The following is a 22,497-nucleotide window of genomic DNA, read 5'->3' on the forward strand; positions in this document are numbered from 1 at the left end:
TGCTAAGCTATCGTTTGGCTTAGTGTTACATGTGAATGAGGGCTATGTTGGCACAAAGTATTGGTGATAGAATTTAGTCAATATTTCTTACAGTTCAGCAAAACTACCCACCAATGTTTATCAGCCAGCATTTGAGCCATGACAATAGTACTCAGTAAGAGTATTTTTGGTTTGAATCTCCTATTTCTAATTTGAAATTCATTTACTGTTTCAATAATACTTTGAAATATAGCACAGGAATATCAGACCCAGCTCTGAATTTGTGTGTTGCTAGGCATCATTTGAAACATAACACTTCATTCTAACAATGTAGCATATTAATCACTACTGTTACACTAATTCTGTAATCCAACACCACACATCGCTCTCCCCAACCAACAGATTCCATGCATATGAAGAACAATCTGGGAGAAAGCCAAAAAAGATTAAAGCATTAACTATCAGGGGAATGGATAATGGGTCTCACAGCTATGTGGGAGACATGGGTTTAAGGCTAACTTCTCAGACAACAGGTCAGAGTCTTTAATTAAGCATTTGGTTGCATTTTTGTCTTAGTTTATATGCACTTAGTACTTTTTGTGCTTCTAGTATTGGTGGTTTCATTCACAGCTTGTGAAGTAGCTTTAAATTTACATCTGATGCAATATGAGACGATGGGGAAAATGCAGTATGAAGCTTTTATGTTAAACCACTTTGGTGGTAGCCTTAGAAATCTGATGTGCTGTGAGTCTCAGCTGAGACTGCAGCGGAAAACAGCTCTCCTGAAAGAAACAAGACCAGTAAATAATGGAACACAGGGAAAAGTCAGAGGTAGTTTAGAATGCTAGCTCAGAGCTAAGCAAACATAAACTTTAGAGCCACAGTGGAGAGTATTTGTTCTTTCTAGTCTCTGAAACACTTCTCCTCTGTCCATACACAGTTGTCTTTTGGCCCAAGAACTGTAGAAAATGTGAAGCAGAAACCAGAGCGTGGTTAAATATTTCAGACTGCAGTCAAAGCACACTATGGTCTCATTGGGCCTTACCTATAAGTAACCATTCATAGGATCAGGCTCCAAGTATCACAAAAATCAGTGGAAATTTAAACACGCATACTAAGTTGCACCAGTGAATGTGTACTAGGTCGATACTTTGTAAAAAAAAGAGGGAAAACAGTAAGTTCTAGTTCTATATATATTTATGAGATGTTACATGTTCAGGCATTTGTCTGAACACATAAACTCTGCATCCATGGATGGGGAAATGCACATTTGTGCATTCAAACAAATGCCTGAACATGCCTATGGTGTCATCATTTAAAGATATGTTTTCACAGTGGAAGGAGAATACAGATGATGTCCTTTTGTAATTCTGAAATAATGATATGTAAAACTGATCAGTACTCCCCTTGCAGTATATTCAGTTTTTAAAAGAATACTCAAAACTGTTCTAGGCACTCCTTGGAAACATCAGTAGATGTCACCATGCACTGTATCATGTGAGGCAGTCCTTTGTTTTTAAATGAAGGCTAAGCTAAGCAGGGTAACCAATATTAAAAAAGAAGCATAAACTCAAAACAAGGTAGGCTATGATGCATGAACCTGCCAATATTTTAGTGACTCCCCCTGGGAACATAAACTGGAACATAAATAGGCTTTTTCAATACATTTTTGAATCAACATGAAAGCAACAATCTAACTAACTTGCTTTAGTTCCTTGCAAAACCATGGAATGAATTAAAAGTACTCCTGCTCATTTACTGCTCAGCTTGTTTTTTGAAAGAATTTAAAATTAGTGCTGTCACACAGCCTATCCTGCCTACATGTTATTTTGATAAAGGACATTTTCGGCATATTGTTTTGTTTCCTATTTCTCACAATGACCCCATTTGGCAATTTTATCTCATATGCTTCCCGACTTCTTTTACGTAACTTCCTTTCCACTCTTTATATTGCCCAAGGTTTTTTTAAAAAACACACTATAAAAAGCCCTAACATACAATTATAAAATCACAATAGTACGTTTGGAACAGAACTAAAATAGCAAAACAGAACAGCAGCAGAAACCACAACACAACCCATTGAGAATATGCACTGCAACATCTTTTAACATTAAAGGCACCTCAAAGAGAAAGGGAAAAACTAGAGAAAAGCCAGTAGCTAGGTTGATACCAACTAGTGTTGCTTCCACATCTAAGGTATATTAACTAGTGCAGGTGTTGATTGTCTACATGCAGTGGGATAGTGGAATCAAGCTGCAAACCCACCTGACATCTACAAGCTGGAAGTCTCAATCAAAAGTAGCCCACGTGCATGTAATGCAGTACACGCAGGTCTGATCTAGACCCCTGCAAACTGGGAGGATTATACCTGCACATGTCAACTCCATGCATATAGGCCTCTATTTAAACACAACCTCAAATCCCAAGGGCAAGATCACAGGGCACAATCTCAAACCTCCATTGAAGGTAGAGACTGTTTGCACAGGGCTTAAATGAGCAATGAAAAGAGATGCTAATAACCTTTGCAGCTTCTTTTCCAGAAATGGCTTGTGTAAGGTACATGTGTGGCATAAAGCTTTTATTATTTCCTTGCTTGGAAATGCTCTACATAACTCATTCATGGCTTTGACAGTCATGGGCAGGTAATACAGCTAATAAAACTATTCTATCACATTCATCACATCAAAATGTAGCTCTGACAACTGTTTGTTTTCTGGTTTTCAGGTGTGTGTGCTTTAAAAATATATATACTGAAGCACGTTTTGTCTTTTGCAGTAATTCAGCTTGATTTCACCTAAGACCCACAGATGCTTCACCTATTCTTCAGTCCTATTATTCAATATTACAGTACCAAAGCAGCCCTATTCATATTTGTTTATGAAATAAAAACAAGTGAATGAAGAATGATTTGCCTTTTAACACAATGATGTTTTCTTAAGCACTACTTGCTTTATGACTTTTCAGGTTGGTGGTAATAGATTCAAACTACTGAATTCCAAATGTCTTACTAAAGCTATCTATTTTGATTTTTAAAGCCTGACCTACTGCAGGAATTTTAAGGCTGCCATAGAAAAAAATTCAGCAAGGGGAATGGTTTATGTTATATGGAGCAGAAATATTCTTAAATGAGGGAACACCAACCCCACATTGGGGGGGGGGACACCTACATTGTGAAGAGAATGTTATGTCCTAAAACAGTAGGGAGTGTATGGTCCCCAGGTGTTGCTCAACCACAACTCTCATTGGTCACAACTATAATGGCCTATGGTCAGGTCAGGGTTGATGGGAGTTATAGTCCAACTACTTCAAGAGGATCACAGGTTTCCATCCCCACCTGTAGTTGTATCAGGTTATCTAAAAGAGAATACAGCATGAAACACACACACACACACACACACACACACACACACACACACACCCCTCTGATACTTTTATCATCTTCTCCACCTGAATGGTAAACGAGAAACTGCAATTGTACCATGCATGGGGAAATTCAAGGATCTTACATTTTCCATGTAGGTGTTTCAGAACCCTAAATACATATAAATTATTGAGATAGCCCATCACAAATGTCTACTCATACCTTGCTACATCTGGAAGTGGGAAAGGATGAGCCAATTGTTTCAACTCTCAAGTCCGCTCTACTGACCCAACCATACACCAAACATTTTTATAAAATGACAGAAGGAACCTGTGTAACATAGGGGAATGCTAGCAGCAGAACCAGGGGAAAGTTGTGTGGCTGTTAATGTAGCAGCCTCATCTAGTTTTTGAAAGCAAGCTACAGCCCTTTAACTATTGGCAAAGCTACAATTAGATCAATAGGAAAGGGCTCAGTTGATGCTTTTAGCAACAGCTCTCACAAATGTCTCCCCAAAAAAAGTCAAAGGAAGAAAAGAATGATAAAACTCAGGCCAGGTGGGTGGGTAGCTTACTATGTTAATAGTATCTTCAAAACCTCACAAAAGAAAATTGCATGGCAGTGCACCATATTTTCCTGAAAAGGGGGCAGCTATCCTGCAAGTTTCTTACTTTCATTCACAGAAAAAGGAAAACACACGTCTGCTTACCAGTACCATCTTATGTAATCTTTTTACTGTGTCCTGAGAGCAAGTGACACACATAAAGTTGCAGCTTATCATTATATTTAGTTTCCTGCTTGGGTACTGCACTGATCTTTATTTTTGTCCTTCTGATCACGTATGGGCTACACCTTTTAAAACCCGGGAATCTCCTGTTAATGTGAGGCAATGGTAGCATACAATTATAAGATACTTGAACATTTTATGAGCTAGTAAATAAAGTCTGTTACTGATAAATACAGTTGAGGGGCATTCTCACTGCCACTTCTTTCTACCATGGTGGAGAGAGAAAACAAATCATCCTGTCAGAACAGATAAAGAAGGCTTGTGTCTAGAGTGGATTGATGATGAATGTTAGCACTGGATGAAATCTGGAGCAGAAAAGCCTCGGGACACCTTAAGTGACACTTCTTGTGCTAGCAGATATAAGCAGTACCTTAACTCTGACATATTACTTGTTCACGTCAAAGACAAGCAATGCATTTGAGAGGGGTAGGGGAGAGAAAGAGCAAAGCAAAACAACAAAGCAGATTTACAACTTTGGGCCCTCCTGGTTGTGTCAATGTTCATAACTCCAATATACAGAGTTAGAACAAAGAGGCCAGGCATTTTAAGAATTCTCACCATGTGAAATGAATCACTCAAGAGGGCAAAATGCAAGATTCTACCTGGCCTCTCAATTCTAACTTGCATTTCTCTTGATCTGAAAAAGAAGTGAAGTGCTGCTCACCTCCTCACCTCCACCAATTTTCTCACTTTCTGAAGCAGATTGTGCTGCAGGTCAATGGGAAACTATATACTTAATGAGGTGGGTTCTTTACTTTCTCAAGTTTCCCTTATCCAACTGCCTCATAAAGCAAGCTCTGTATCATTCCAGTGGATTATGATATGTTGAGATGGGTGGGAATACATGGACTGTGTTATTATTTTACCGAAAATTAAAGCAATCTGAGCTCAAACAAAGAACAGGCACCAGCGATCATGGACAAACATGTACACTGGGTAACAACATGTGTACAGAGTAAACATACAGTCTTATATGAATGAAGACACCTACATAAATGTTTCTGTGCAGTGCATCACTGAAGAACCAGCAAGTACAGGTTATTGGGACCCGGCAAACCTGTGCCCAGGGAAATCCGTATTTCAGTCATGTGATACAATGAGTGACATGTCAGCTTCAACCATCTCACAGTGTCATTGTGAGAATGTAATGAGATGATTCCATGTACATCATGCAGATGTGACTAATATCTATCAAAACTTGCTTGCTGCAACATGTGAAGTTCAAACGATGGAGATTGTTTCTGAACACTATCCATCAAAATAGTACTGCCACTCTAATATAAAGCTTATGCTCAAGCCACCAGTTTTAATTACTTATCAATTACTTATTCCTCCTAATGTTTAGTTGGAAACAGTTTCTACCAGGTTTGCTTAGAACTGCAGGTTAGGTACGCTTCAGAATCTAAAACAGACTTTTTGTTGCCTCAAAGTTAAACAAACTTGAACATTTACATACAGTCAGTGTAAGTATGGTGAAGTACCATATATCTTGAATGTAACTATTGTATTTGATTTGCCACAGTAGTATCGGTTTTGCAAAAATCTTGCAGAGATTCATACACAGACATTGGGTTTTACAAATGGACATGCAATCAAGCAGCAAAATAACTGGGTTATGCATACCTTTCTCTCCTTGTCTTTTCTAACTTGTCTTTCAAGATTAGGATCTCTTTTTTGAGAGCAAGTTGTTGGCTTTCTGCATCACGCAGTTCCTTCTTCAAATTTTTTATTTCATTACAATGTATTAGTTCTCGTTTAGATATCTCTTCTTCATAAAAAACGCTTTTCTTCTCCAAGTCAGATTTTAATTTCGTGATCTCTTGTTGATGTTCTGTGCTGCTCACCCCTGGGGAGCGACCAATTTGTTTTTGCTATTAAAAAAAGGGGACATCTCATAATTAGCTTCCATGATTAGTCTTCATAGCAGAACTATGAAAGTATGAGCTTAGAAATACCTCAATCTAGTGGGGGGGGGGGACACATTTAAGTGAAAGTGCAACTAACTGCAATTACATTTTTACATCAATATCCAAGTTGTTTTGAAATCAATGTCAAACTAAAGTAACAGCCAGCAAAGACACCCTATACTGTGTCAAGCAATGGATTGCCTAAACATAACATGAATCCTTAGGGCTTTAACAGTATTGCAGTGAAAACCTATGCATATATACTCAGAAGTGAGCCCCACAGCATTTAATGGGTCATACTCTTAAGGAAAGCATGCATATGAGTGAAGCCTTAATGGTCTCCTGTCATTTCAGCATTCTGTCCAAGTACAGATTGAAAACACTAATTTTTTTTTTAAAAAACAGTACACTGAATTTCTTATATTTAAAAGCACAATTCTACTTCAGAATATGCTTTTCTGCCTGACAATATATAAATGGATGTAGATGGCATACCAGCCAAAGCTGGTAAAAGGTGCTCCAAGCCATGACTACTACTTGGGTCCTTCCTACTCTTTCAGAGTGAGTGTAGCCTCATCCAGTCAGGAAACTGGTCTGTCTCCCAGACACAAGAACCTCTCACCCACAGGGTCTCCTGCTTAACAGGGTTTGTTTCATTGGCCCTTATCTAGCCACTGTGTCCAGGCATCAGTTCTCAGCATGCATGGCCACTCCCAATTCAGGTGTTACGGATGACAATTCACTCCAAACAAGGCCTACTCTCAATAGCTTCATATAGATGTTAAATAGCATTGGGGACAGAATTATGTCCTGTGGAACTCCAAAGCAAGGAACTTGAGAAGCATCCCCCTCTAAAGCTACTTTTTGGAATTGACCCTGCAGATAGGAACAGGACCACTGAAACACAGGGACACTGATATAAATCCAACACAGTTGATCCACCCACAGTCAATGGTGTCACAAAGGTGATACGTGGAAGGAGCAAGGTTGCACTCTGCTTGTCCCTTTTTTTGATAAAAGTGGCAATGAAAGCCCATTCAGTCCCCCAATGAGGCCTGAATTCAAGACTGAAATGGATCCAGATAAATCATTATTATCCAACTATGTCTGCAATCACCATGTTGCAACCCTCTAAAGCACATTCACCCAAAAAAGGTTTATTTGTGGCCAGCGGGTAATTATTATAAACCACTAGGACCAGAACAGTCTTTCTTAGGAGAGGCAGACTACTGCCTCATCAAGCGCAGTCATCATGACTTCATGTAATGGTACTGTCACCTACAGCCCCCTAGGCTAGCTTTAATTAGCCATGAATGGTATGGGTAGAGTGAGCATGTCATCAGTTGTATAGATGCAAGTTCCTTGTCCACGTCATCAAGCTGCATCAACTGAAACTGATCCCACAAAACTGACCTAGGTATGGCACAGGATGCCTCAATGGGGACAGCATAATAATGGCATCAAGACAGTGAAGGTGACTGATTTTGCTTGCCAAATAGGTTATAACAGGCCTGATAAGACAGGTGTTAATGACAGCTCTGCTGTGTGGCTCTCTGAGGATGCAGCAGAGGCAGCAAAATACGCATTCTCTGCTGCCTGCACTGCCATGTTGTATATATATGCTCTGACCTCTCTTCAGCCACCTTTGGAGAGAGACAGTCACAATCTGCACTCTAGTTGTTATCTGGCCTGTTTCATTGACTACAGTTCCCATATATACCAAAGAGAAGCATGGAATCTGCAATGTCAGAGAGGACACTCAGAAATTATCATGTCCATGGTCCACCTCATCTTGCCATCCCCTAGCAAGACAAAGTTCCCAACAAAATCCCCTGTTCGAGCCACTGGAAAATGGCTCATAACATTCAGAAATCCCTTGCTTTCTATTAGTCTCTAAATGCAGACTATTCTAGTTACATCTGGGAACCTCTGCATTAGAAGAGACAAACTAGTAACATTTCTTGGGATTCTCTAACCTTTCATATTACATGTAAATGAGGTAATTGAGGAAAAAGAGTTTGTACTACTGTGCTGGAAGTAAATTGAAGCAAGCATTCAAAAGTTTTTGTTTTTCCCTCCATAACTAGATACAATAATATACACTACTAACTTGAATTCCTCTTTATTCTGTGTCTGACAGTGATCTATCAGATCTAATATGTGGCTATTCCATTTTAAAATGATGAAGTTAACAAAGACTGACCTTTAGTCCTTCTAACTCATTTTCCAGCTGCTTAGAGTACTGCTCACTTCGCTCACGCAATTTCCTGTCCTTGGATGCCTCAGCAGCTGCAGCTTCAGCATGAACTTCCAGCTACAAAAATATTTTTTTAAAAATCATAACCACTGTTTTGAACGTTGGTTTCTTTTATAATGCACCGAAAAAGAACTCATGTATCTTAGTAGTCTGTCCTCAACTGTGACCTGTTTCGGATGGTTAGGCAGAAGCCAAGGGCAATGAACTTCCCAAACCACACTGACTTTCAGTAAGTCCCGCTGACATCAGCTGGAATAAGGGTGCTTAGAATTGTACACTAACAGTTCTATACATGTCTACTCACTGAACTCCCACTAAGTTCAATGAAGCTTACTCAGGTAAGTAGGTAAGCAACTGCAGTGTATTATTCATTCCTATTTTTAGCCTCCAACTTCTGGAAAGCAGTCATCTTACAATGCAGCTGTGTTGTCTAGCAGTCTTCACTCAGAGCTGCAAATACTTCTATTCTCTGTTATTAAATAATCATCGTTTTGCCATTACATACAAAAGCATGGCTAATTCATTTACATACATCAATAATTAAATATTAATAATAAATAGTAAAACAGATTATATAATGTAAATACATATAATCAGACACACTGCTATCCTATACACATTTACATGGGTACAAGTCTCACTGAACTCAATAAGGCTTACATATAAGTAAACATGCATAGGATTGCACTCTAAAAATTGTAAGCGAATATTGTATTTAAAATCAATTCACAATAGATAAAATGGATTCCTGATACCTGACTTTATTCTGTATTTTTTTCACAAAATGAAATAAAAAGCACTGATACATTATCATCAGCTTATTCAATGATATTGGCGGCATTCCATTAAATAAATGTGTAAGCTAAATAACCTCTGCTTGTGCAACAAGACATCCCCCCCTGCCCCCCAACACCATGACCACATCTGCTCTGGAGGTTTGGGAAAAACCCGGAAGAAATTTAGGGGGCATGGGAAGGGGAAGCAGAGAGAGAAGTCTTGTTACACAAGCAGAAGTCATTCTGCTCATGCAAAGTGCTACTTAGCACTATACTGATTGCAACCCTTCATCTTCCCTCCATTAATGTTATCTAGCTTGCAAATTTATACTGAGATACTCAATTTTTAAAAAATCTTCCAGACTTTATAAAGCCAGATTGGAAAAATGAAACACTTTGAAAATATACTGAAGCTACTGCAGAGAATTATAAACAAATAGCAAAAGTAAATTATTTGTCAACTATTATTCCATGTCAACAAAATTCACTGGGAAATAGGCTTTATTTTGGTCAAACTTCCTTGTAGTTACTATCCCAAAAGTGACTTACTTCCTTTTTCATTCTGTCTGTTCTGCGTAGGTCTTGCCTCAAGCTTTCTACTTTTTGCATCACCACTTCCATCTCTTCTTCCTTATCTCTGACTTGACGAGTAAGTTTCTGTTTTTGTGAATGCAAGTCAGTAAGACGCTCGTTCATCTCAGAGAATTCCTGCATAGCCAGTTTCCGTTGGCTGTGTGCATCTTTCAGCTCTTTGGTTTGGGCCTTTAATCTTTCACTAGACTCAATTAGTTCCTGCAGTCAAAAGCAAAAGATAAAATAGCCATGAATTTTAGAATTCTGCCACTAGGTGGGTTGCAGAATTAATATAAACAAGTATCAGTTGCCCACTTCCCATCCCCAAACAAGAGATTCTGTACAGAATCTTTAACAAGTGTTTTAACAAGCAAAAAAGGTTCCACAAAAATGCTAGCATTCATTGGAACTTCATAACCAAATTTGAATTGGTTATGATTGGTTATAATTCAGCTAATTATATGTAGCTATGGCCAAAGTCAAACCTTTCCATCACTAGCTCACTTTCATTATGTTCCCCACACTCCTATCTTAGTCTCTATCTTGTCTTTAACTGCTAGTTCGGAGAAACTGACTCTCAAAGACAGATTATATTGGCAGGATCAGCCACCACCCTCTTTTGTCATGGAAATTAATATAGCCTTGTCTTCTTTGCTCTGGGCTACGGAGATCATGGATGTGCCAGATCACAAGCTCTACCGCTTCCTAATTCAATCAGGTGAAACACCCTGCCACTCATTAACGGGGCCCTTATACCAACTAACTAAACTGAAGATGGAATACCTGCACCTTTGACCCAAAGCAAATTTCCTATCACTCATCATGCTGTACTTCTGTTGATTTGGTTAGATGTACTCATTTATGGGGTGGCTCTATCAGACCCACAGCAACCTGTCCTCTGGCAGGAATAGAACCAGGACTGTTATGGGAAGAGGTTCTCCTGGCACTAGAGCAAAAGCACAGATGAAATCATTTTTACCTTATTAAGATCATCCCTTTCTTGCTTTAGTGCTTTGATTTGCTTCTCAAATGTTTTGATGTGTCTGGAAGCATCTTCTAATTCTCGCCTTGCAGAACTGGCCTCTTCAAGCTGCTGCTCCAGTCGTCCAGAATCTAGGAAAGAAAATTATTGTTAAACATCACAGGGTAAAATATAATACTAACTGCTATACAATAGCGAATAGCCAATTAAGACCCCAAGGCTAAATCCAGCCCTCTGAGGAGTACCTGTTGAACAATTAGTTGCCAACTACAAAGCAAGAGAGATGTGTGGGGGGTGTTATTTATAGCAACAGGTCTTCCTAGCTCTAGGGACAACTTCCGTCTCTGTTTCGAACTGTCCCTTCTGTAAAATAAGTTGCTGATGAGGCTCCACATTCAGTTATGTATCTGAACATTTGCACATATCAAAACCAGTGTTTCTTTAAGGTCCACTTTCCTATACTGATGTTACTAATTTGCTTGTTTATGGATAGAAAACAGTGAGCTAGTGTGAAAATTTGCCTAGGTAGGCAACAGAATATCGTGACAGTTGGTTGCTCTCAACCTCTGTCTTAACCTGTTCATTCCAAGCATTTTATTGAACTTTCAGGGCAGCCTTTAAAAAGTTAAGCACATTAAAACAGATATAAATAATAGAATTACATGTCAGGGTAGACTTGCCTAAACAAGCCCTGAAAACGGTGAAAGTGCCTGTCTAATTTTAATGAACAGCAAGTTCTAGAGAATAGATGCTGCCACACACAACTTCCTTTACCACTTTACCAGCATCATCCTTGTTCTATCAAGTTGACAGATAGCTATCAATTTTTTGTGATCATGCACAGCAGACTGACCACATTCAAATCCCATCCCCAAATTTCTTTTGTTGATGAGAAATAAGAAAAAAAGAAGCAACAACCACATAGAATAATGTCTTACTCTGCATTTCTAAATGTTCCTTGAATTGTACTATGTATAATGTCAAAGCTAATTATTTCTGTAATGAGAAAGAAAAAGTATTAAGAAGTCGCTGTCTGGAAGGTTTTGTCTTTTTAATGGAAAGGGACAGGAAGACAGAAACAAGAAAACATGGCCACACATCTCACTTGGACTTGAATAATCCATATGTGCTAACCCCAGAGAGGAACCTAATACAGAAAAGAACACACAACCAGAAATAAATCTGCTGTATGTAGCCACAACCATGACAGACAGAAGCACTGAACCAGCCAGAAGTACAACAACACTCTGCTCTCAGGGACAAAGTCTAACTGTTTCAACATATCTTAATTCCAAGGAAATGGAACTCCAGGTTCAGCATAGTAATTTTAAGATCTGATTTTTTTTTTAAAAAACCCTTCACTGTTTAAATTTTCAACTTTAGCTGATTGCCAGAAATAGTATGCAATTTTATGATGTATAATCACAACATGCAATGCCATGACATTACAAATCAAACAGCAAGATGTTCTGTATTTTTGTGTGTGTTTTTAAACAAAACTACCAAAAATATTGAATTACTAAAGGCAATATATTGTTGATCATATTCACATTACATTCAGATAGCTTTCTTTATTTCTAATGCTAACACCATTGCGGGGTTGGACTAGACGACCCTTCCAGCTCTAAGATTCTATGATTTGTGTTTGCATGTTCTGTTAGGTTTATTGCATCTGCCACTACTGAAGAAACATATTCCTGAAACCTTTTATTCAAAGAAAACCCCTTAAACCACCTTAAAAGCAAACATGCATTTTAAAAATGCATTTAAAATATCTCAGCTATGTCACAAAATGTCATAAAGAAATCTACCCAATCCATCCAAAATTATTTCAATCAGACTTAAGTTTGCAACCAGCTTTCTCTAGTCTAGAACCCCAACACTGACTTAATCTTTTTCACCAACATGGTTCTGAAAGAGCAGAAATTGTACACACAGCTAGTGCTGCATAAATTCTCAACTCTCCTTTTAATAAGTTGAGAAAGCTTAAACGACAGCTGTATCTCAATGGCAGAAATGATTAACTCTCTGCTGAAGTCACCAGCACACGAAATTGATATACTGTTAAAGAGAGCCAAAATAAATCTCTCTTTCACGTGTAAATTACTTTGCTCTCTTGTCTACTCTTTCCCTTACATTTTTTCACTATATTAAAGATTCCTCAGAATTTTCTCCTATGTAACTTAGATAACTAAATATTATAACTTCGACCTCAAAAACTAAAAGCATATGCTAGGCTATCATTGTCTGGAATGATGGGGAGAGAAAAATGCCTTAATTTACTAAGACTACTGCTGAGCAGAACACTTCAACTCTTATTTTCACTAGAAGTGTTCTTAAGCAGGCATTCAATAAAGAAACAAAATTCAAATCCAGATTCAGGGTCTATTATCTAGTGATAAGCTATTTCCCATTCAGTCTTCCTGTTCTAGGTTAACAGCTGTAGTTCTACACAAAAGCAGCTGTATCACTTTATAACAACGGTTCTCAAACCATGACCACCACAGCATCCTGGCGAGTCTTAGTAGGTTGCCAGTCCTATATACTCTTCAGGAGTAAACTGAACACAGTAGAACTAAGCTCTGAACAAATATGCACAGCATCAGGCTGCCTGCGAAGGATTCCCAGGACCCACTGTAGGATCCAATGTCTTGTTTCTGACCTGTACAAGCATAAGATTAAATGACTCTGAACCACACTCTGGGGCCCCACAATAAGAGATGCAATCTGAGAACAGATTAGTAACAGGAGAAATAGCACTGGAAAATGGAAAGGAAAAAAAAGAGTGGTTTTGTAACACCTTTTTATACTCCAATATCCTTACAGATACAAAGAAACATATTTTGCTTATTTTACAGTGTGGGTAATTCTTTAGTGACCAATGTAACATTTGTAAGCTTCTTTACATATATACAACATTAGGCACAGCACATAATATTTACTCTGATACACATTAAACTGTTTGCTAGCTGCCTTGATCTGCCTTACAAAAATAATCAAGTAATATGCCACAGATAGTTTAAATGCTTTCTTTTTAAAGGGAAAGGGAAAGGTAAAGGGACCCCTGACCATTAGGTCCAGTCGCGGACGACTCTGGTGTTGCGGCGCTCATCTCGCTTTATTGGCTGAGGGACCCAGTGTACAGCTTCCGGGTCATGTGGCCAGCATGACTAAGCCGCTTCTGGCGAACCAGAGCAATGCACGGAAATGCCATTTACCTTCCCGCCAGAGTGGTACCTATTTATCTACTTGCACTTTGACGTGCTTTCAAACTGCTAGGTTGGCAGAAGCAGGGACCGAACAACGGGAGCTCACCCCCTCACGGGGATTCGAACCACCAACCTTCTGATCAGAAAGCATAACTTGGATAAGTATTTTATCTTAAAATATAGATATTTTTTTTATCTGTGGTAATATATATGTTTCATAGGCAAGTGTTGAATATATGTCACACTTCAGGTTATTTTACTCACATGTAAAATACCATTTTGAAAAACTGTTGCTTGGGAAATTATCCTTAAAGTGATATGAAAATGAAGAAGGAGTCTGTAAGGTGACATTTTCATGGAATTATCCAGTTCTCCAAGTATCTTCTGTTTGTGAATTTATAAAAATATTCTGTTGTCCTTTTTCTCATGCAATGGAAACCCATTTACCAATGGCAACACTTTAACTTTGTGCTTTTCACAGCTGCATCACCAGCTGGAAATATAGATTTTTTTTTAATGTAATACAAATAAAATTGAGTTAAAATTTAGGTGAGAAAAATCCATGCAGGAATTCAGAGATCTGCTTCAGCCACAACATTAATCCATAGTTTAAAATGAACTATGGTTGAATGTACGCAAGTGCTTTGCTCCTCCCCAAGGCCTCACTATGTTGCATGTGAACAAGTCAGGTACATGCATTTTTTCAAGCCGTAATTATTTTTGCCCCACCCACCACTGGTATGTGGGCCCTGGAAGGTTGGGGAAGTTCCAGTCCATCTCTCAGTCTGAAATAGTTCCCCCACCAATGTTCAGTATAATTTGGAAAATACTACACAATTTAATACAAACATGTCACTGAGATCATCAACAACAGGAAGAACTAATTTCATTATCAGACAACCCATCTCAATTTATAAATACAGTATTGAATTTGATCCCACTTTCAGCACATTTTTGAGGAACAAGTAAGCTACTCTATATAACAATATACCAGCCATAAATTTCACTTCAGCATTCATACTTGAATAAGTGATTTATACAAGAAACCAAATCAGATCATAAACTCTTCCATGCATACCCTAACAAAGTTGGGATGCCAGAGTTATTCAGTGTAGTTTTTCCATCTACAGTTGTTTTGGACAGAAAATACATTCCTGTACAGTTGTGTTCATGAAAAAACAGCTATATTTTAGGATTTTTTAAATAAAAAAACTCCTCAAATAGAATGATCTTATCTTTCAATTTAATTCCAACCCCACAGCCAAACCACAGTCTCACTCAAAATGCCAAGAAAACCATGAGTTTAGTTGATACACTATTTATTTAAAACTTTGTTTCTAGCAAGCAAGTACAATTACAATCAGAATTGTGATCACAAACTCATTATGTCTAAAATATCAAGAGCCAATATTAACTGAAAAGGCAGAGTTCAATCTCTAAGGACAACAGCCGCTGTGATGATGGGGATGAATTATTTAATTCTATATGTGCAAATGTGAATAAATACCAAACTCCACTTATAAAGGCTGGCAAGCTCCCAATTTTCATGGCTACCCTCCTTGTGTTTACAAAGGTAATCAGAAAAACCTTTCTGGAATGTTGAACAGTCTCCCTGCTGCCAGGCACAGCTGGAAGAAGTGCTACTGTGTACTCATGTAGGCCTATGAGTTAGGGCAAACTGGTCACTGAACTGCTTATGCAAGCAAAATCATAAAGTGAGCATAGGCCAAATATCTGCCTCAGAAAAATGTTACTGAAACCATTAGCTGCAGGCAGTCACACAACTGTATCCTGTCTTAACAAGCCAGGATTCGCATGGGCTGCATAAAAACACATGGAGCCCCTTCACTGCCACTTCGCTCCTCTCTTCATGTTAGTGGTGACACGAATCTGGTAGCTGCAGTTAAACCATAGATTCTCACTACATGGAAACATGGACCATGGCTTCCAAACAAGCCAGATTCACAATCCAATTTGAAATTGTATCTCCGAGATCCTTTTTGAGAAGGGGATACCAGACTGCACACAGCATTCCAAATGAGGTACAGAGGCTGTAATAATGCATCAGTGAAGAAGGAATGAACCACACCTCACTCAAACGTGTAGACTAATTGATAATGTAAACGTGGATGTTTGTGTAGACAAATATTGTTTGCTCCTTATTTTCTGATAAATATTAAATGGAACATAAAAAGCAGAAACAGAACTAGTGATGAGTTAAAATGCCAAATAGCTAGGACTTACCAGTCACCTGTTTTCTTAGTTTTTCGATTTCTTCTTTTAGGCTTTTAATTTCTAAATCTTTGCTTGCTGTTAACGGACCATCTACAGTTGAATAATGCAGGGCCTGGATTGTTTGCGTGGACTCTTTTTTTTAAAAAAAGAAAGGGAGGGAAAGGGACACTTGTGAGAGACTACATCCACAAATTTCAATCCAGTTACTGAGCATATAGGAGTTACTGGACCTTGAGACCTCGCATAAAATACTGCCCACGGAATGCCCAAGGCAGTGTCTATGGCCTGGTAGCTGTCAAAAACACATATCATCTGTTTCACATGCAGTGAAGTAAAAGAATCTTTAATGGATCAATAAACATTTTCCTCACTCAAGATAGCTTGGACTTCCCCCTTTTTTGAGAGTAAGAAAACAGCCCTATTCCCCTTGAGTGATCAGGAACATTAGGAACATGTGCATGAAACTGTCCAGATGTTCCCATGTTACAGGAACAAAGGATGGACAACCTGAAGTAAAAATAAGACTAAGTAACAGCATTTGCACTGAATGTATAAAACAAGTACTGTTTATGCCTATTTAATGTGAAATCATGGTTCCTTATGTCCAGCAAAACAAATGATGCAATTAATTCTTCAAATCCTTTGTCACTTTATTATGATACATAGTAAGGTTTCTGCTAATGTCTCCTTTTCTTTTTTCACTTTCCTCCCTCTCTTGGAGTTTCACAAGTTTAGGTGGCAAGTCCTTTTCTCCTCTATATAGGACACTCCCAACCAAACGGGGTTACGTTCCAGGGATAGCATGCAAAGCCCAAATCATGCATAGTCAAAACACATTGTGTTCAATGGTGGTTGCGATTGCCTAAGTCCCTTTTCCCTAAGCCATTTATAGATATTTTTGAAAAATCATAAGAGGAATCCTAGTTCTTCAATTGGCTTCCAGTGGTCATTTTTACTAAGCCGTGACTATGGCAAACTTGGTAAGTTATTACTCATGTTATATATGGGTAATATATTCATTTTATCCAATGAATATATTAAATGAATTTAATTCAAGTAAATGATTAAATATCCTTATAGGAATACCTTGTAGTTTTCTGCTAAGTTCAAGTTTTTCCTGCTCCAGGCGCTTTATTCGCCTCTCATATGCTTCTGTTGCTAAGGTATCCTCAAGTGTCCTTTGAACGTTGGCATCGAGATCCATAGCCCGTTGCCCAGCTGCATATCTTAGACTACTGCGGTCTGAAAGGACACTGCGAAGATAGAAACATGAAAAAGCCAACTTACTCATTATTCCAGCAGTTCAACTATTTTATCACATTACGATAATTCAATTCATTTTTTAAAAAACTGTGTGCAACATTTGCAGTACAAAATAAAGAAATTCCTTCCAGTAGCACCTTAAAGACCAACTAAGTTAGTTCTTGGTATGAGCTTTCGTGTGCATGCACACTTCTTCAGATACAACATTTGCAGATTACTCTAAAATACAGGCATCATACACATTTTTTAAAAAAAGTGGTACAGGTTCTGCCTATTTCACACATTATGTAGTGGCAAACTTTGATTTGCCACTCCATGTATTCACAACAGGCAGTTGCACCAGTCATGGCATCCTGAAGAATGCACCTGTATGGTACAGTGTTTGCAAACACTGCTTGAAACACACATCACATTCTTAAACTTGGGTACAACTGACACACACTGACCCAAAAAAAAGTTCCACTGAATTTAATGGAGCTTACTTCTGAAATAGTCCTGTATAGGATTGCACTGTTAAAAACATTTTATGTGTACATCTAAATAATGTAGTGAACTATGTAGGCTCTGCCCTATGAGTGCAAGCCGTATGGTGTCATCAGATGATCAGTTCTCCCCATAGCTAAATAAATTGTGCCTGAACATTTGGTTGTGTCATTATCATCCAGCGAACTACTATTTCTACTTCACTAAAGAAAGAAAGCAATACATATTTGTATCCAGCCATCATTCAAGCAATAGAAAGGAAACAGAAATACTTTACATGTTTACATTTGGAGGAGAAATATGTCTGTTATTAACATTGCATTAGAATGCATGCTTTGTGTGACAACTGTAAATAAGATAAACTTGCCTTCTTCTAGATTAAAGTATACAAAGTCTCTTGAAAACCCAAGGCTTCTACTCACCAGCTACTTGTATATGTGAATCCTACAAAGGGCAGATGATGGCCAGAAAATGCAGTATGTGTTGGTGGGGGCATTGTCTCCTGTGGAATAAAAGCATGTTAAATTTGATGTCATTAGTTTCCAAAAGCTGATATATTTCATCTGAATCAACTGAGCACTCTTCGAGGGCAAACAGCAAATAGCCTTAGGATATAAATTAATAACAGTACCTTTCCCCTATTCTTGGTGGTTGCAATGTTACCATCCATGAGCTAAAAAAAGCACCATAGAATTGATGCAGCTGTTTTTCCTGGGCCTTTATATGATACTGCAGTCCCCTTTCTAGCCCAGGGCTTCTCATTCCCGGTAGCACTCAGTAATCAAAAGTAGAGAGGTAGATTGCGAAAAAGCAGCCTGAAGACTGCATGTCAATGGGGAGTAGTGGGACCAATTTTATGGAACTCCCTCCCAACAGAAATTAGGCAAGTACCTGCTAAGTTTCAGGTGCCTTGTTCATTTTTTTAATTCCAGGAGGACTGGAATCCCAGAGAATGGGACTCTGATGTTAAAATTACTAATGTTTGATATACGTTTCATATTTTGTATGTTCTGTATTTTTATTTTGTAAGCTGCTTTGGGACCCAGATGGTGAAAATGAAGTATACATTTTTAAAATGAAAATGTATATATTCTATATGCTTTCTCTCCTGGGAAGGCAGGCAAGCTTTTTTAAAAAACTCATTGTTATTTTAAGCCTTCTTTGCAAGTCAGCATGCAACTAACACACCATAAAAACACATTTTAAAAAACAAACAGAAAGCCCCCTCAATTATGGTTTATTTTGTACTCCTTTCGGCTATAAAAACAGGTATCTTCTTGAAATCTAATGTAATCTGATATAAATGCTGTATTTTGGGCGTATTCAGTCCAAAAAATGGGATTGGGAGATCAAAGTTTGCAGAAGTTGCTCTGTAGTAACTTACAGAATTCTTTAAACAATCATCATCTACATCAAAATTTGATGTATCTGTTGGACTGCTAACTTCAGGGATGTAAGGTGCTTCGCAGTTTCGAATGTTATCCCAGTCAATCCCGGAAAAAAATGGGTGGCCTTTAAAGTCTTCTATTCCATTCTGCCCAAGTCTATGCTCTCTGCTACAAATGAGTCTTCGAATTAGGTCCTTGGCGTTTTCAGACACATCCGTCATTTGGACAGGAAACTGAAACCTCTCCTTAAAGAAAAAAAGATGGGAGAATTAGGATCATACTGTGAAACAAAACAAAACAAAACAAAACAGTTCAGTGTTATAAAAAGAACAGTGCCATATTTCCTAGTAATTCTGTGGCAATTTCTTTATAATTGAACCAAGACAACAACACATGGTCTATTCACCAATGTATGTGTTTATAAATGCAGCCTCAGTGGCTAGTTGGACTTTTTAAAGGAAAAACAGTGGCAGTATCTTTAATTCATTTCTACTGCAATTATTTTACAGTTAAATATGTTAATTTTGTCAAGCATACAGCACTCCATTACTCAATGAATTATCCAATCACTTTCCAATAGTGTTACACAGCCAACATATATTCATATGTAGTGATTATAGGACTTCCACTATGTCCAAAGTAAAAGTACCACTGAAAAGTAAAACCTGAACATCTGAGGTCAACAAAGACAGTACTCTAAGCATTGAAGCAGCTAAAAGCCAAGCCTATAGTTTATTGAAGCTAATATATTCTCTTGGTGAAACAATCAATGTTAACATCTTAAGGACAATAAAGCACTGAGCAGAATTGCTGGTCATCTGTTCACAAATACTGCCCCACTCACTTTGTGGTTCATTATCTTTCCATATGTCTCCACCAGGGATTCTGCATAAAAGGGTGTTTCACCATAAAGCATTTCATACATGCAAACACCAAGGGACCACCAGTCACATTCAGGACCGTACTTTCCTTTCCCATCTTCCATGGCTTGCAGGATTTCTGGAGAGATATAATCTGGTGTTCCAACTGCCACCGAAGACTGAACCTGAAGGGACAATAAATTCTATTACTAAAATGATCTATAATATTATGTGTGTTTCAGTACTGGTGTGAATATATAAATTTCTGATTTGATACAGCTACTGAGGACCCGAATGGTTATGCCCCTTGTCACGCGACAGAGAACCTATCAAATCTACGCTTCAGGTAAGATCAATCATTCTTTTCATGTGGTGATTTGCCCAAGGAGATGAAAATAAAGGAAGTAGCTTGACAGCAGGCCATGGTAATGTTACAGGTAACACAAGTCTTTAATATAACATCCCCCCCCCATTACAGTATTTACTTAAAAGCAGCATTCTTATTTAGTTCCCAACACTTGAAGTGAAATGCTGTGTGTGTCTATATTCCTATAGTCTTGTACTGTATTTCTTCCAGACAATGTCAAACATTTTAGGAGTCTTCCATGCCAATGAATCTTTTCATTAATGTCAATCGGTCCACTTTGAGTAAAATTTAATTGAATACCACAGGACCCCAAATTCTGTAGGATTCTGCATTTAAAAAGATACAGCAAATAAGCTTCATTTCTCCTGGCATGTATTTATTTTACAGATATACTGTATACAATTACAGATAGTTTTTTGCTATAATAAATGAAATAGACAGAGGACTGAAGTAATGAAATTTATTAAACATTAATGGACAATAATGGTGAAAAGTGAATCAATCTAATCAATTAGTCACCCAGATAAAATGTGTCCCTTTTATGCTGTAAGTGTAATTACATTACCATAAAACTACAGTTTTTACAGAAGTACCGTATATATTAAGAAATATATGAGATAAATTATCAAATATATTATCAAAAAATGTAGTGGCAGACTAGGGACAGAAATGAAGGTGACTAAAACTATATTTTAGCTTTGTTTTTATTATTATTTACCGTTCCATCTTCCATCAGTTTCAGACAAGAACCAAAATCTGCTAACCGAATATGTCCATTCATATCCATCAGGATGTTGTCTGGTTTGATGTCCCTATAAAAGAAATTTATTTGAGTCATTCCATGTTGTTTTTCATTATATTGAGACAAGTGCAATAAAACATGTTGCATTCAAAATTATTTGTGTATCATTTTGGAGACAACTGAGACTAAAATGTATTTCTCTAAGAGGCCATCATCTGATTAAAGAAATCTTAGGTCAATTAATTACATAGCATTTTATCAATTAATACATCATCAATTTAAATGTGCATTTAAATTTTCATATGACGTTCTGTCAGGGGTTCAGGGAGAGAGGCGCAGAGGAGGGAGGAGACCGAGAGTGAGGGAGAAGGATTCCAGCCTGACGAGGAAGAGGACGACAATGACCCGAGATGGTCCATGAGTCCGTCCAGTGAATCGGAGGATTCCCAAAAGGGGGCCCCCCTGGTCAAGCCAAGGGGAGCCCAAGGGGGAAGCAGTCAGGAGCAGGGGAACGTAGGGGGAACCGCCAGTGGGAGTTGGAGATCGAGACCTGCTTCTCCACCGGAACGAAGTGAAGAGGGTGGAGTTACCAGTGTGTCGGGAGGAACAGAACAAGGAGCAGAGGGGGGAAGGAGATCGGGGCAAGACGTCCTGCCGGAAGGGGCGGAAAGCAGTACCGGGAGCAGTGTGGCTGTTGAAAGGAAGGTCAGGAGCAACGTACGCGCGCCAAGTTCAAATGTGGAGGCGCGCGGAAGTGGGGAGAGCTCTGGGGAGGAGCCTGGTGCTAAAGCACGAAGGAGGGGGCAGCAGGCAGGAGAAGACTCAGCCTCTGGGGAGTCCCGGAAAGAAGGAACACAGGGGGGCAGGAAGACCCTGCGGAAAAGGAAGGAGAGGAAAAGGTGGAGCAGCACAGGCCTCTTAAATTGGTGCAGGGGAGGGACGGACTCAGAGGGGACTTCTAACATCTAAGGGTAACAGATGCGGAGCCACGGAGTTTGGATATAATGACGACAATGATCTTCAATAAAACCTTTTGTATATAACTTGGACTGGACTTCGGTCTCTTGTGAGCTGGGACCCAGGGTGGCTCTGACAGTAAGTCCCCTCCAAAGAACGCAAAAATTTTTTTTTTGCAAAGCTCACGAACGGTGACAGCCATGAGTGCGGAGGAGCAGTTGACAGCTCTGCGAAATACAGTTTCCGAACTCACTGCTGCAGTCCTTGCGTCTCAGAAGGAGCATGACGAAATGGAGAAGCGCTGCCAGGACCTGCAAACCAGGTGGGAACGTGCAAGCAGGGAAGGGTTCCCAGGGTCCAGATCAGAAGGG

General features: G+C 38.7%; 1 protein-coding gene across 4 annotated transcripts in view; it reads right to left on the reverse strand.

The window, feature by feature from the left end:
• Positions 1-22,497, reverse strand: part of CDC42BPA (CDC42 binding protein kinase alpha) — a 156,495-nt gene that overhangs the window by 54,784 nt on the left and 79,214 nt on the right. For all 4 annotated transcript variants that reach the window (XM_079969154.1, XM_079969153.1, XM_079969152.1 and 1 more), the window contains exons 6-15: positions 21,146-21,239; positions 20,045-20,245; positions 19,197-19,445; positions 18,235-18,314; positions 17,153-17,319; positions 16,076-16,198; positions 10,620-10,753; positions 9,617-9,859; positions 8,238-8,348; positions 5,751-5,998 (exon numbers count right to left, since the gene is read on the reverse strand). In XM_079969154.1, coding sequence (XP_079825280.1) covers positions 5,751-5,998; positions 8,238-8,348; positions 9,617-9,859; positions 10,620-10,753; positions 16,076-16,198; positions 17,153-17,319; positions 18,235-18,314; positions 19,197-19,445; positions 20,045-20,245; positions 21,146-21,239 — 1,650 coding nt within the window. The remainder of the gene's footprint in view (positions 1-5,750; positions 5,999-8,237; positions 8,349-9,616; positions 9,860-10,619; positions 10,754-16,075; positions 16,199-17,152; positions 17,320-18,234; positions 18,315-19,196; positions 19,446-20,044; positions 20,246-21,145; positions 21,240-22,497) is intronic.

Source organism: Podarcis cretensis (genome assembly GCF_951804945.1).
Source record: "Podarcis cretensis genome assembly, chromosome: 3".
NCBI classification, from domain to species: domain Eukaryota; kingdom Metazoa; phylum Chordata; class Lepidosauria; order Squamata; family Lacertidae; genus Podarcis; species Podarcis cretensis.